The 13,889-nt window shown below is 56.8% G+C and overlaps 1 protein-coding gene across 1 annotated transcript; it reads right to left on the bottom strand.

The window, feature by feature from the left end:
- Positions 1-412: 412 nt before the first annotated feature.
- ASB18 (ankyrin repeat and SOCS box containing 18) lies at positions 413-13,068 on the bottom strand. Its single transcript, XM_082001748.1, has 5 exons — positions 11,921-13,068; positions 10,882-11,149; positions 2,796-3,294; positions 2,310-2,423; positions 413-1,930 (listed from the first exon to the last, which is right to left on the bottom strand). Exons 1-5 carry the CDS (start codon positions 12,159-12,161, stop codon positions 1,745-1,747), a joined length of 1,308 nt encoding a protein of 435 aa, XP_081857874.1. The 5' UTR covers positions 12,162-13,068; the 3' UTR covers positions 413-1,744.
- Between the last annotated feature and the right edge of the window lie 821 nt (positions 13,069-13,889).

Raw genomic sequence — 13,889 nt, 5'->3', positions numbered from 1 at the left:
GGATTTGGCTGGTTCAAACACCCAGTGACTCTGCCAGGACGCGTTTGTCCCTAAATCCTCTTTAATTCCACTCCCCCGTCCTGAACACTGGAACAAACCCCTAAAGCAAAACGGCCACTAAAGTCACTAAGTGTCGGGTCTCAAGGTGTGGCGGCGATTCGGCACGGAGCTTTGCCGTGGGGCGTTCCCGCGTGGGGCAGGGCTCTGGTGCCAAAGGTGGGGAATGTGGGGTGGGCTGGGGGGCTCGGCGGTGCCCCTGCACCACTTAAAGGCTGAGGGAAGCTGAGAGAGGGGGGGGAAATCCCTTTTCCCTCCCCATTTCCACGCTCCCTGCGCCACGGCTCCATCCTGCGCACGTCAGCTGCATAACCCACGGCTGAATAGTGGAGGGGTGTTTTTTTTTTTTAATATATTTTTTTTATTATTATTTTTTTATTATTTATTTATTTTTTAAATCGTGAGTGTAATTAAGCAGTGGTACGATTTGGCGCGCTGCTGGCGGAAGGACAGCCGCTCCTTCGAGGGGCACGCGCGCGTGCTTGCGTTGGCTCAAAAGAAATGCATTCGGGGAGCCCAAGGGGCCGGGAAAACGCATCCTCGCTCCTCCCCGTATCCTTCGCCGAGTCACCAGGGAAAAAAGAAAGCCCGAACTCCTCCACTTTGGGTTGCCACCCAGCTTTCTGGCGTGCCAGGCTTGGAGCAGCGATGGGCACAGGAGGTGCTGGTGGCATCCCTTGGACCCGGGTGAAATATTTCTTGGGGGGCTTCTATGTCAAAAAATAGGTTGGGGGTTTTTTTTTTGAGGCATCTGCGTTAACGCCCCTGGGTATCGCATCCCGCTAACGGCATTCCACGCCGCACCTCTGGTCCCACTTCTTGGGGCCGCCGGGGCGTTCCCGCGTGGGGCAGGGCTCTGGTGCCAAAGGTGGGGAATGTGGGGTGGGAAACAAAACAAAACAAAACAACCAAATAAATAAATAAATACATAAATACATAAATAAATAAATGATAATACAATAAAAATAATAAACGAAAATAAAAATAAATAAAATAATAACAAACAAACAAACAAACAAATAAAATAAAATAAAAATAATAAACTAAAATAAAAATAAAAATAAATAATAAATAAATAAACAAAATATAATAAAATTAAAAAACAAACTAAAACTAAAAATAATAAAATAAAAAATAAAATTAAAAAATAATAAAATAAAAAAATAAAATTTAAATAAAATAAAATAAAATAAAATAAAATAAAATAAAATAAAATAAAATAAAATAAAATAAAATAAATAAAATAAAGGTGTGCCCCTTCTTGGCTTGTGCTGCTCCACAGGGGAGATTTATCCAAAGGGATTTGATGCCCACGTGGGCTGGTATTAGTCACCTGCCGTGTGTGCTTGCCTTCGCCCAGCTGAGGAGCCCGGCCGCTTTGCAGCGAGCCTTTATCAATCATGAGCGTTATTCGTACCTGCAGCACGCTTGTAGCCGCAACAATTATTTTATTACTCTCTATAATCTATTTAAAGCACAATTTGGGGGGGGGGGGGGAGGAGGAGGGGAAAAAAAAAAAAAAAACTCTACGAAGTTCCAGCCGAAAGCACGTTTTAGTTCCGTTATAAACCCCTGAAAAATAACCGCCCGCCGCGGAAAGCGGCTCCTCGGCGGGGCCGGCGGCCGCGGCCGCGCCAGGGCCGGGGAGAAGAGGCCACGGGAGGGCCGGCCGGCGGCGCTCGGCCCCTCAGAGCAGGGCCCCTTCGGGCTCCAGCAGCAGGTAAGCGCGCAAGGGCGGGGGTACGGGCAGCGAGGGGATGAGGCGATGGCACCCGCTGCCCAGCTCCTCCCGAATGGCGGCGCGGCACAGGTGCTGCAGGCACCGCACGGCGCCCGCCAGCCGGAAGAAGGACGCGTAGAACGGCCGGTGCCGCTGCGGGAGGGAGACGGGGAGAGAAAAGACCCCTGAGCGCGGCTTGAGATCTTTCCCCGACTAAAGCCCAGCAAAGCCAGCGAGCCTTTCGAGACCAAGGTGGGAGGGGAGGAGGCGCGAAGCCACGGGCGAGGGGTCCCTGCGCTCCGGCGAGCGAAGGCCGGACGAGTCGTTCCGCGGGTGAGGGAGCCCAGGCTCAGCGCGGGCGCCGAGGACGAGCTTTTAAACCCGAGCTTAGTGGACGGGACGAGTCGGGTGTGCGGTGGTGCTCCGAGGACCAGTTTTTTTCTTTTTTTTCCCCCACCCAAAATGAAATGGGTGGGTAAAACCCCCTCCCCGGGGCTCCACCGTCCTCGCCAAACCGCCCGCCCCGTCTCACCTGAAACACCTCCTCCGGCACGGCCTCGGCCCACTTCTCGGAGACGGGGATTTGCCTGTAGGAATTGAAGAGGACTTCGACGACCTCCGGCACGGCCGCGCAGGCCTTCAGCACCTGCTCGTGGGCAACGCGAGGGGGGCTCAGGCAGAGCACCCGCGTCCGGCAGCCGGGGCTCGTCCCACCCCGCCGGGCTGCGACAGCCCCGTCTCGGCGGGGTTTGTCCCCGCGTGCTTTGGGAGGGGTCTTTCTCCACCAGCGAAGACCCTCCTCGCTGCGGCACTTCTTCACCTGCGTGCGCCCCTTGCTCCTGATTTACCCTTTTGGCTCGCGCCTCACAAGCCAGGGTGAGATTTTATCGTTTGGCGTAAAATTCTCCCGAGCCCCCCTCCCCGCCCCCCAGCTTTTTATTTCCCAAAGCACCCCGGCCCCGACGGCGAAAACCCCGGCGGCGCGAGGGGATGCGGGGGGCTGTTTCGGGCCGGGTACCTCGACGAAGGCGGGGGGCCATATCTTCTGGGAGCCGTGGTTGAGCAGCAGCTGGACGGCGCGGTGGGGCCGCAGCTCCCTCTTGAAGGCGGCGCTCCGCAGCGCGCGGCCCAGCGGGGAGACGCCGTTGTAGTCGATGGCGTTGACGTCGGCCCCGCGCCGCAGGAGGAAGCGCGCCAGGCCGGCGTTGGCGGCCTCGCACGCCTTGTGCAAGGGGCTCCTCCGCGCCTCATCCCGGGCATCGACGTCGGCGCCGTGGGCAGCCAGCAGCCGGCAAAGCTGCAGGCAGGCCTCGCCGGTGCCCGGCGCCTGCCCGCAGAGGACGCCGAGGGCCGTCTCCTCCCGCGCGTTGCGCGCGTCGACGCGCGCCCCGTGCCGCAGGTAGAGGCGGGCGTGGTCGCAGAGGCAGTGCCTGGCTGCCACGTGTAGCGCCGTCTCCCCCCCGTCCTCGCTGGGCAGGTCCACGGTGGCCCCGTGTCTCAGCAGGAGTTTGGCGCATCTGCAAGGAGATGGGGAGGCTGGGGGGTGCACCACCCGGGTGGGGCTTGGGGGGCATGGGCTCGAGCGGGAGCCACGGGGGATGATGGGGTGGGAGGCGGCATGGGGTGAAGATGGGGGTCGGAATGATGCTGGGCTCCCACAGGGGTTGTGGCACGCGCGGATTTTGGGAGGGAGCAGCAGAGGGTGGGGAGGGTGACCCTGTGCCCTGGTGCCCACCTCAGTGGTGGTGATGGTGGTTTGGGCAACGTCCCCCTCTTGCCCTTGACCATCGTCATTCATGAACGGTCATCCCTGACCATCCTTGACTACCTTGACCATCGTCATTCATGAACGGTCACCCCTGACCATCCTTGACTACCTTGACCATCGTCATTCATGAACGGTCATCCCTGACCATCCTTGACTACCTTGACCATCGTCATTCATGAACGGTCACCCCTGACCATCCTTGACTACCTTGACCATCGTCATTCATGAACGGTCATCCCTGACCATCCTTGACTACCTTGACCATCCTTGACTATTCCTGACCCACCAGGCCCTACACCCACCAGGGACTGGTGACGCTTGTCTCGGCTGTGCTGGTGGTCAGGCAGCACCGGGAGCAGTGCCCACCGTTAGCCGTGCCAGCTGGGCCCGTTCTGGCCGGTGAGGGGTGAAGGATCCATCCGGCCGTGATGCGGACACACGGGGCGATGGGCCCCTTCGTGCCATCAGCACTGGCTGCAGTTTCATCTCGCTGCGCTGGCGTAGCCCTGGGGCGTTATGGTGACAATCCGTACGCTCCCACCCCTTGGCTGACATCCACAGAGCTTCCCAGCTGAACACATCCTAAACCGTGCCCTCCACCTAAAACTGGGGTGGGACTGAGCTGGTACAGAACGGAGGGAAACCCTCGGTAACGCCTCTGGGCAGTTTTTTTTGGGTGGTTTTGGGGTGTTTTTTTTTTTTTGGTGTGTATGTGAGTAAACTGGTGTGATCAGCCAGTCCATCGGAATCGAAGTGTCTGCTCCATCTCCCGCCGGGAGCTGCCGGGGCCGGCGCAGCTCCGTGGCACCGGCCGGGCTGCCGGCCGCCCGGTTAGCGCATGGGGCTGAGCTCTCCGCTGCGGCACGGAGTCGACGTTTTTTGGAGGAGTGGGACACCTTCCCCTCCCCAGACCCCCACGCAGTCCAAGCGAGACCTCGAAAAGGCGGCCAGCTCGCATTTCCCAAGAGGTGCTGCTGGGGAGGGGGGGAGAGCGGCCCTTTAGGAAGCCTCGGCGCTGGCTGGCTGGAGTCTGGGGAGGGGTATCAGCCTTTAACCCCCCCCCAGCCTCTTTTATTTTCCTCGAATAAACTTTTCTTTTAGCTCAGGTGTCACCCAGAGCCCTGAGCGGGGTTTTAGGCGGCTACGGAAGCGAAATGAGGGGGGGCTGTGGGGAGCGCGGTCCCAGCCTGCTCCCTCCAGCAGGAGCGATGGGGAAGAAGAGGAGCCTCAGGGAGGAAGGATGGTGCCAGGGCATTGCTGGTTTTCCCTGGCCCAGATGAATGCTAACATACGTGGGGAAAATAATAATAATAATGCTAATAATAATAATGCTACTGGAATCCCCTGCAGCATCACTTCCCCCAATTTGGTAGGCGCTGGTGAGACCTTCGCTGCCCTTGGAGGTGCAGGATCTGCAAATACCTCCTCGGGCCGCTTTTCCCCTTGCGTATCAAGCCTGAGTTTTCCCAGAAAAAAAAAAAAAAAAAAAAAATCCTGCGGGATCTGCGGGGACGGGCTGCGGCTGCAGCCTCTGCAGGTGTAACGCTGCTCGCCGGAGGCATCCGCGGCGGCTGCTGCGCGGTGCCGGGAACGCCGCTGCTGGTGAGCGGGTCGAGCGTGGGCTCGTGCCAGCCCCCCAAATCCTCAGAGCTTTGCTTTACAGTTCCCTTTTTACTCTAAAACGTGCCGGATCCCTTCCTCGAGCGAGGGCTGGTGGCGCGGAGGGGTTTTTTTGGCACTTGCCGTCTGCTGCTGGTCGGTAAAACTTTGTTGGAGAGGGTCTGATGCTGGCGCAAATCACGCCGCGACTCGGTCGCGTTTACTGGTCTTGTCCATCCTTGACAGCAGGGAATGTGTAGCCCTAATTATAACGACTATCTGGGGGCCTCTCCGGGTTAGCTTAATCCTAATCACGCTTAGCTCTGGCACCTAAAATAACGTGTTCTGGGCAAACCAAGGGATGGTTCTGCAGGGAGAAAAGGAAAAAAAATAAAAATAAAATTCTGACTTGGTTGCAAAACAAGCAGCAGCCTAGTCCAGGAGAAAAACCCTTTTTGTTCCTTTTTTTATAGGTCACACTTAAGCTGGCAAGGAAGCGGCTGTGCCTCGAGACCCTGCGCATGAGCACCGCGCCGATTTCGGCAAGAGAGCCCGGGCTGAAGATTTATGCCTGCACAGGCAAGAGAGGGAGGGAACATTCCCCTGCCCTGGATTCCCAGGGAAGGGGGGCACAGCACGGATTGCCTGGCGAAGCCACGAGCTGCGCCCAGCCCAGCGCCCTCGCTCTGCCACGGGCTTTTCCCTTGCCGAGAGCGGGTGGGAGGTCAGTGCCTCCCGGCCTCCGGCTAGGCATCCCCAATATTCTTCTGGAAATACCAGGCTGGAAACGCCACCCTTCCCAGCCGCTATTTTCCTGAAGGGTTATTCTTATTTATTATCAAGCTCAACGGCTTTTAATAAGCCCGAGTCGGTTTATATTGAATTTTTCCCCCCTGGCTGCTCCTCCCTCGGCAAAGAGGGGCACGCTGGCAAGGGGCTATAAATAAGGGGTGGTCTCCTCCGGTTAATGGAAAAGGGGGGCCCCCGCGAGGAGCACGTGCCTCCCGTTTGGGTGTACGGGGCATCGGCAGGCGCCGGGAAGACGCCCTTCATGCTTGCTGGCTCTAGGCTCTTATTTTAGCCTCTCACCGCTGCTGGTGAGCTCCTGTGTTCTAATACTTCAGCAGCGTTTCTGGCTGCGTGTTTTTCATTACTATTATTATTAACACCCTGTTTTTTCGCCGTCGGGTGGGACTAAAATGGCATTAAATAAGGCTGAGCGATCGCTTGCTGCTTTTTGAGGGCTCCTCTCCAATTTCCTGGGAATATCGCAAGAAGCCAGGGGTTTGGTTCAGCAGAAATTCAGGCACGGGGTGGCAAAGCAAGGCAGTTTCTCTTCCATCCAGCCCGGGACCATCAACCTGGCCGAGCAGCTCACCGGCGGCAGCAGCGATACCCTCGAAGAGCCACCCTCGCACACAGCTGTGCCTAATTTTGACTCGTTTAAACTCGCTTCCAAACCCTTCCTAACTCATCTGTGGGCTGACACACCTGAACATCTCCTTGCTCAGGCAAGTCGCTCCTTAGGTCGAAATCAGGCTAATTTGTGGTAACTGGCGTTAGTGCTGGGGTCCTGGCTCAAATAAAAGGGGTGAAAGGAGTTGGGGTTTATTTTTCCTTCTTCACCCATCAGTAGATTTGGGGCAGGATGTGCCCGGCACCTTCCCCTGCCCTCTTGCTGCCAGGCTGGCTCCCAGCATCCCGGCGGGGTGCTGCTCGCTTTGGGCTGAAAAATGCCCAGGTTGGGAAAGCGGGATTTAGCCTGAAACGGGATGTGATGAATAACCAGCAGGAGTAGCAGGAGGTTGGGGCAGCGGAGGCTGGAGGAAAATTCCTGTCCTAAAAACCCACTCAGACCCTTAGTTGTGGTTTTTTGGGTTTTTTAAGGAAAAATATCCTGTTTGGTAGAGGTTTTTTTTCCTCCTTCTTCCTGGAGCTGGAGTGAGGCTTTCCCATCCTTCGTTTGGCTGTTTTTCATGGCATCAGAGTTACCATCTCCCGATCTGCCTGTGATTTATTGCGGGATTGATCCGCTCAGAAAACAGCCTTCCCCAAGCCTGGCTCTGAAAGCGAGGATTATTCTTATTAATTACCTAAAAGAAGGAGACAGGAAGCCTGTTTTAAAGAAAAAGAGGAAAATCTCTTCGGGTTCCACAAGGCCACCGGTGAACCTTGGCAACACGTGGGAAGCGACAGCAAACGCCAGCCCGGGAGCATCGTGCTCTGCGGCCTCTCTTGGCCGAAGCGTCGCGAGCTCTTGGCACCCGTCGGTACGAGCCCTCATTTTGGGACACCGGCTTGGGGAGGAGCCTCTCCAAAGGGCAGGGTCAGGCCTTGGGTTGTGCTCTGTGTCTGCTTTTGGGCTCTTCAGTTCTTGCTCAGGACCCATTAACGAGCGGGTTTTCCCCTGCGCTGGGGGGAGGACGACAAGTTTCCGAAATGATGGCTCCCCATGCTCTCCCAACGCTCGGAGCTTTGTGTTTTAACAACCCTAAACGGAGCGGAGGGTGAGCTTTAGCACATGCTAAGCGCTGGCTTTTAACGTCCGTGGTCTCTCTTATCTGTAGTAATGCTTCCTTCCCGCAGCCGAAAGGGCAGCGTGCCCGGGCTGAGGCTGGAATAGCCAGAGGTTGCCCCGGGGCCGTTAGCGCCCATCCCCCTGGCATCTGGGAGCCTTGTCATCTTGATAATGTCGCCTTTTTCGCCATCTTACCTCCCTGCTTTGCTCCGGTTTTCTGCTAATTCCTCCCATGATGAGCTATGCTCCTCTAACATCCCCTAAGCAAAACCCGTCCTGCCTCCCCGAGCCGGCCGCTCTTGCGCTCGCTCCCTACCCCGTCATTTCTTGCGTGGAGCCCCTTGGACGCAGCGTTTCCTCCCGCATCGGCTCCTCTCGCTGTTTTACCTCCCACCCCTCAGAGCTGGAGGGTGGGAGCCAGAAGGCAGCTCTGGTTTCAGCTCCCGGGGTGCAGAGAAAGCTCGAAGAAGTCAACGCAAGGGCATCGCTCGGCCATAAGCCCAAGTTGCGCAGAGGCGGGGGTGACGTCGTCTTTTCTCATCCCTTGGCTTGACTAAGCCCTCTTCCCGCGGTGGAAGGCTGGGGAAGGCAAGCCCTGGGGGATTTCTCTCCAGGTAGGCTCTCCCTGGTTGAACGGGAAACCTGGGATCTTCAGAGAGCTTCTTCCCACTCACAGATCTGAGGAGGGAGGACTCTACAAACGTGGCAGCGTTCGCCACCCCTTCTGCCGCGGGTACCGCGATGGGAGGCGGGGGCCGCATCCCTGCGCGGCCACCCGCGCCTTCCCCCCGCCCCGCACCTGCTCTTCCCCCCGGCACCGCCGGGAGAGTTGAGACTCTTCCTCTCCCCCTCAATTATTTTTATTTTATTTTTTTTTTCGGGGTGCCAATAAAGACAGGCTCCTTTAATCATCCCAGCTTTAGAGGGAAACGGGAGAGCGCCAGGGAGAGAGTGCAGTGAATTTAGAGACTCATCTTACCCCACCATGTTAATTATCTCCGCTGTAAAAAAGAGGTCAAGGAGAGGAACTCTACTAAATAGGCCGACGTTGGCATGAACAGCTCCTAAAGTGAAGAAGGTAAGACTGAACTTTACTGGAACTTTTTTTTTCCCATCTCTTCAAAAAGCTCCTAGATTAAAGCTCTGATATCCTTTTTGTTGAAATCTCATGGATTCTGAAGCTCAAATGGCTGGAAGGAAGCCCAGATAATTTTTTTTTTATCCCAGTCACTGAGAGGCTCAAAGGTTTTAAGTCCTGCCCCCATGGTGAATTGCCGAGTATATGGGAATACAGAAGAACCCGACACATAGGTGTTCTGGCCATTGTTATCGAGAGGGAGAAAAATAAAATAGCTCTCTATGTAGGTCAATGACCTGCTCTTTATTGTCAGTAAAAAATTAAGGATGACCTAAAATCTACTACTCAATAAAAAAAAAAAAAAATAAAAAAAAAGGCAAGGTAAAGTAGTCTCCCCCTAATCAAAAAGGAAATGTTTGTGTTACCCAAAGCTTGACCTCCTCAGTCTCTAACTTTAGCAAAGTCTTTGCGATTGAAAAGCAGTGGTCGAAACCTCAAAACCTGTCTGAAATGTCTATTAATTTTTGATCTTTGAAGGGACTTGGCTTAGTTATTGCAGAAGCCCCCGTAGCGCCAGGTAGCGTAGTTACGGGTCTCTCAGCATTCCCATTATAAACCCTTGAATATTGGGGCTTTATAACTCGGCTCTTTCCACGTTGCGTCCGTTTGATCCCCACGTCGCTCCTGGCTGGCTCACCTGCCATCCCCCTCCATCCTTCTGGGGGAAATAACATGTAAATAGGTGACAATGGTTCATTTTTAATATACTTTTTTCTTTTTTTTCTTTCTTTCTTCTTTTCCTCAAGCTGGGAAGCGCCTGGCCAAAACCAGGACACCTGGACCGCTGTGGGCCATGGGGTCCTCTCAATGGTTGGTTTCTGTGCCCCATGTCTATGGGAGGTAGAGTGAGTCGGTGAAGCCTAAAATACCCTCCTGGGCTTTTTAGGATGGCTTGGGGTTTGGAGATTGAAGACTTTAAGGTCAAAAGGGAGCCTGGGTAAAGGAACCACCACCAGTTCCTCGTTAATGACGAGGGCTGCTTGTAGCATCCCCCGTTACCCATCCCATTGGTACCCTCATCGCACCAAGGACGCGTTTGATTAATCCCTTAGACTTTTGGCTGAACCAAAACTTGATTAATATCTGATTTTTGGCCATCTTGCAGAGACCTTGAGGTATTTATACCTGCAAACCTTTTCCCCTCTGGCTGCCGTTCTTTTGCAGAGCTCTTTCCCTGACACTTGGCCCATGGTATGTTGGATCCGTAGAGGGAACCTTGCCTTCACCGCCTGCTTCTAGTTAAGCTTGCTGTCTGCTTAAAGCGGGGAGGATAGACGCTGGGGTGGCTTTTCCCTGAAGCTGGCAGGCGATGAAATTCACTACGGCCCTAGGCAGGTTATCAAGGAGCCAAGCTCTTTATATAAAAAAAAAAAAAAAAAAAATCCTGATTCCTTGGGACTAGTGATTTGGGCACTTAAAGTCCTTCCGAGACATACGCCGGTGCTTGAAGAGCTTTTTTTTTTTTTTCAAGGCAACTTCTAAACCCGTCTCTGATGCTGGTCGCAGGCGAGAAGGGAGCGGAGGCGTGCGGCCGAGCCCGGGCCCTGCCTGCGACCCAAGGCGGGTCCCCGCGGGGCGAGGAGGTGAGAGGATTGCTCCCTGTCCCGCACACCCCGGTCCCTTCCTCGCGGCCCATGGTGTTGGGATTTTAGGATTTTTAGGAGGAGCGACGTCCCTTTGCGGCGGGGGTCGGCGCGGGCTGAGGAGCGCGGGAGGTTGGGGTGACCGATGTGCCCCGTGGTGGGACCTGTTCGGAGCATCTCCTTGGGGGAAAGCGTTCTGGGCTTGGGGTGCAGGAGAGAGGAAAATATCAGAAAAGAGGAGGGAGGAAAAGCGTGCGGAGCTGCGCTGGGCTGCTCATGCCCGTGGGAAGGGGACCCGCGCCGTGCAACGCGCCCGGCACCAAAAACCCTGTTTTGGCTACGCCGGGCGTGCGGGAAGCCTCGCCGGGCACCGGGGCGTCGCTTTTTTGCACCCCACAGCGGCAGAAGCGCTGGGGTCCGCGTGCAGGGGATGCAGGCAGAGGTTATGGGGTGGGGTGGGGGGGATGCTGCCGGGGAGGGGGGTCGCCTGGTCCTTACCCCAGGGAGTCCCGGCTGGTGCAGAGGTGCAGCGGGGCCAGGCCCTCGTCGCTCCGCAGGTTGGGGTCCGCCCGGTGCTCCAGCAGCAGCGCGACGCAGTCGGCGTGGCCCCCCCGGCAGGCTTCGTGCAGGGGCCCGCGCCCGCCCGGCGCCAGGTCGGGGTCGGCCCGTCGGCGCAGGAGGTGGCGCAGGCAGGCGGCGTGGCCGCGGCGGGCGGCCAGGCACAGCGGGGTGGTCCGCTCCCGCTTGTACTCCAGCGACCACAGCCCTGCGGGGAGGAGGGAGAGGGGCCGGGGGTGGGGAGGGGGGGGGGTGTGACCCCGCCGGGTTTGCCCTGGGGACGTCCCCGTCCCCCCCCTCCGCCGGCCCGGCGCGTAAAGCGCGTCAACCTGCCGCTTCTGTCATTTCTCTGTCGCCTCCCTGGCGGCTTGAGGGCTTTCGGGGAGCCTGGTTACGGCTGGGGGCTGCTCCCGGCGCCTTGGCAAGAAGGGAAGCCAAAAAAAAACAACCCAGTGGGATTCGGCTGGAGCAAAGGGAAGGACGTTTCCCAGCGGATCCAGGACCTCTGGGACCACCGGGAGATGCCCGGTGAGCGGCTGGGGTCGGGAGGCACTGGGTACCTGGGAGCATCTAATTCCTGCCGGATAGGACCAGGCTGCTCTTCCTGAGCCCCCCTGCAAACCTGCCTCAGTCACCCAGCGCCCCATCCCCACCTGGAGAAACGGCCGGGATACGCACGTCTTCCCCTTCCCTTCCCCTCCGGCGGGTTAGCATGTGCAGGGGAGGTAAATAATAAGAATATAATAATAAATAAATAATAATAAATGATAAAAAGGAGTGCTGAACGCTTGTGGCTAGGGCCGCAGGACAGCTAGCCAGAAACCCGCCTCAGGAACAGACTCTATAAAAGCGGCACCAGGCACTTAAATGCACTGCACCCCCTCCTATTTAAGGTTAGTAAATACCTGTGGTGTGGTTTGTTTGTTTGGTTTGTTTTTTTTTTTTAATTTTTCTGGACTGACCTTGAAAGGAAAAGTACCTGAGAGTCCGTAACACGCTTGGCTTTTCACCTGCCACTCCAGCTCATTTTTACTGATCTCAAAAACCAGGTTGATGTCTTGGTAGTATCGGTCGGTCAGGACCTCGAGGCTCCTCAGGTCTCCCGTGACCAGGGCCGTGTAATACTTGGCGGCGGGAGTGTGAGCCGTTAGAGGATGCTCCGAATCCAATTTGGGGGAAATCTGTAGCTTTTCTGTTACAGGCCCTGGTAACTCGCCCATTCCAGCGCTTCCCGTGCGCGTCGGTCCTAGCTGGGGGGAGAGACGGGCTTTTATAGTTTATTGTTTCCACCCTCCTGGGCTCATTGTCTAATTATAATCCAGTTAAGGCTCTGTTGTCATCGTATTTATAACTCCGGCGGGGTCAGATGATAGCGGGCACGCGATACGACGAGGGTCGGACGGTCGCTGGGCTGTGCCGTGGCAGCACCTCTGGGATTAAGCTGCTGGATTAATTGCAGGGAGTGGTTTGGGACGTGGGTGTTGAGGCTGGGAGGAAAACGGTGCCTGGTGTTCGGGGAGGGGGTGTGTGTGGGGAAAAAAAACAAAACGGAAATTTAGCCAGCTCCTGTCTGCCCAACCCCATATAACCTTATCTGCATGCTCTGAGAAAATGTCGGGGTTTTTTTTTCCTCTGCTGAAGAATGTATATTTTTTTTTCTTGAGGGCAATCATACCTGTTCCCAACCTCGTGGTTGCTATACGGAAAAACCCGGGCGTTGCATCGGTGGCTGACGCGACGCAGCCTGGCACATCCCGGGGGTGGGGGGTGGGATACAAAGCCGTTGGCCAAGGCCAGTGGGGTACAAATCCTCCCGGGGTTTTGGCAGGGGCGGCCGCTCTCCCTGCCAGTGCCTCGGCTGCCGTTTAAGCGCGGGGACGGGTGCCAGCGGAGCGTCCCTGGCTCCCGCTGCCCCGTGGCTCGCGGCTCCTTTCCTCAAGGTCATGGGAGAAGCCTGCGGCGGGGACGAGAATAGACCTCGGCATCTCGTGACTCGGGGGCTCCGGGTGACGCGACACCCCCCGCCCCACCTCCCCGGGGAGTAAACACGATCAAAGCGGGGCTCGGGAAGACATTAAACTATATCAAAGCAACCAGACGTGGAGGGACCGCCGGAACGCTGCGTGGTTCCCTTTGCGCGGAGTCAGCCTGGGGCTGGGGGAAGCGCTTGGGACCGTCTCCGTAGCTCTCTGCCAGTGGGGACCTCGCTGGGGTCCTGCGGGTGACCGTGAGCATCCTTGTGCCTGCCCTGGCCGCGCCGCGAGGGTCGTCTGAGGGTCCGTTTTTGGGGTCTCCACAGCACGGCTGCGGTCACATCCGGCCGTCTGGCCCTGGAGACCGTGGGAAGAGCGTGAAGCCGCCAAAAAAAATCGCAGTGTGTCCACCCAGGCTGGGGCAGTGCTGAGCCAGGGGTGTCTGACTCGGGGTCCTTGTGTGAAGGACCCCCTGCCTTGAGGTCCCTGTCCACCTGCGGCTGCACTGGGACCTAATTCGTGATCTTTCCCATTTTCTTTCTCCCCCTGAACTCAAGGTTGGCCTTCCCACCTGGCTGGCTGGCTGCAGCCGCCCCGATGGTTTGGAACCCCAAATCCCACCGTCTTTTCCCTCTTCTTTCACCACTTGCTGCTATTCTGCCACCTCCAGCCTTTCCCCTTCCGGCGTTAACAGAATTTCCCTAGCGCAAGGCTTTGCTATGAGAAATAGCCTTGTTATCCCCTGGGGTCCCTCAGCCAGGGCGGGAGAAGGTTTGGAGGTGCAGGGAGCCGCGCAGCCTGGGATCGTTTTCCCCAGGGACTCGTTCCCGGGTCACGTTTCCGCAGCCCTGGCTCGCTTCCCCTCTCCGCTCAGCGGCGACCCCGCAATATTTTCGTGCTGGTGTGGAGGAAGCTTGTCCCGCCCCCCCGCTGTGCCTTCGCTCGCCCCGGGGGCATCCCGCGGCGCGGACCCCC

The sequence above is a fragment of the Phaethon aethereus genome (assembly GCF_964289735.1).
Source record: "Phaethon aethereus genome assembly, chromosome: 6".
Taxonomy (NCBI): Eukaryota; Metazoa; Chordata; class Aves; order Phaethontiformes; family Phaethontidae; genus Phaethon; species Phaethon aethereus.
This window is presented reverse-complemented; position numbering and strand designations above follow the sequence as displayed.

Bases quoted from the DNA above. Each gene is read 5' to 3' on its own strand.
- ASB18 (XM_082001748.1), bottom strand. From the start codon at position 12,161: ATGGGCGAGTTACCAGGGCCTGTAACAGAAAAGCTACAGATTTCCCCC. The intron at 2,424-2,795 runs GTACCCGGCCCG...GCCCACGAGCAG, and splicing joins GGCCCCCCGCCTTCGTCGAG to GTGCTGAAGGCCTGCGCGGC. The intron at 1,931-2,309 runs GTGAGACGGGGC...TCCCTCCCGCAG, and splicing joins TGCCGGAGGAGGTGTTTCAG to CGGCACCGGCCGTTCTACGC.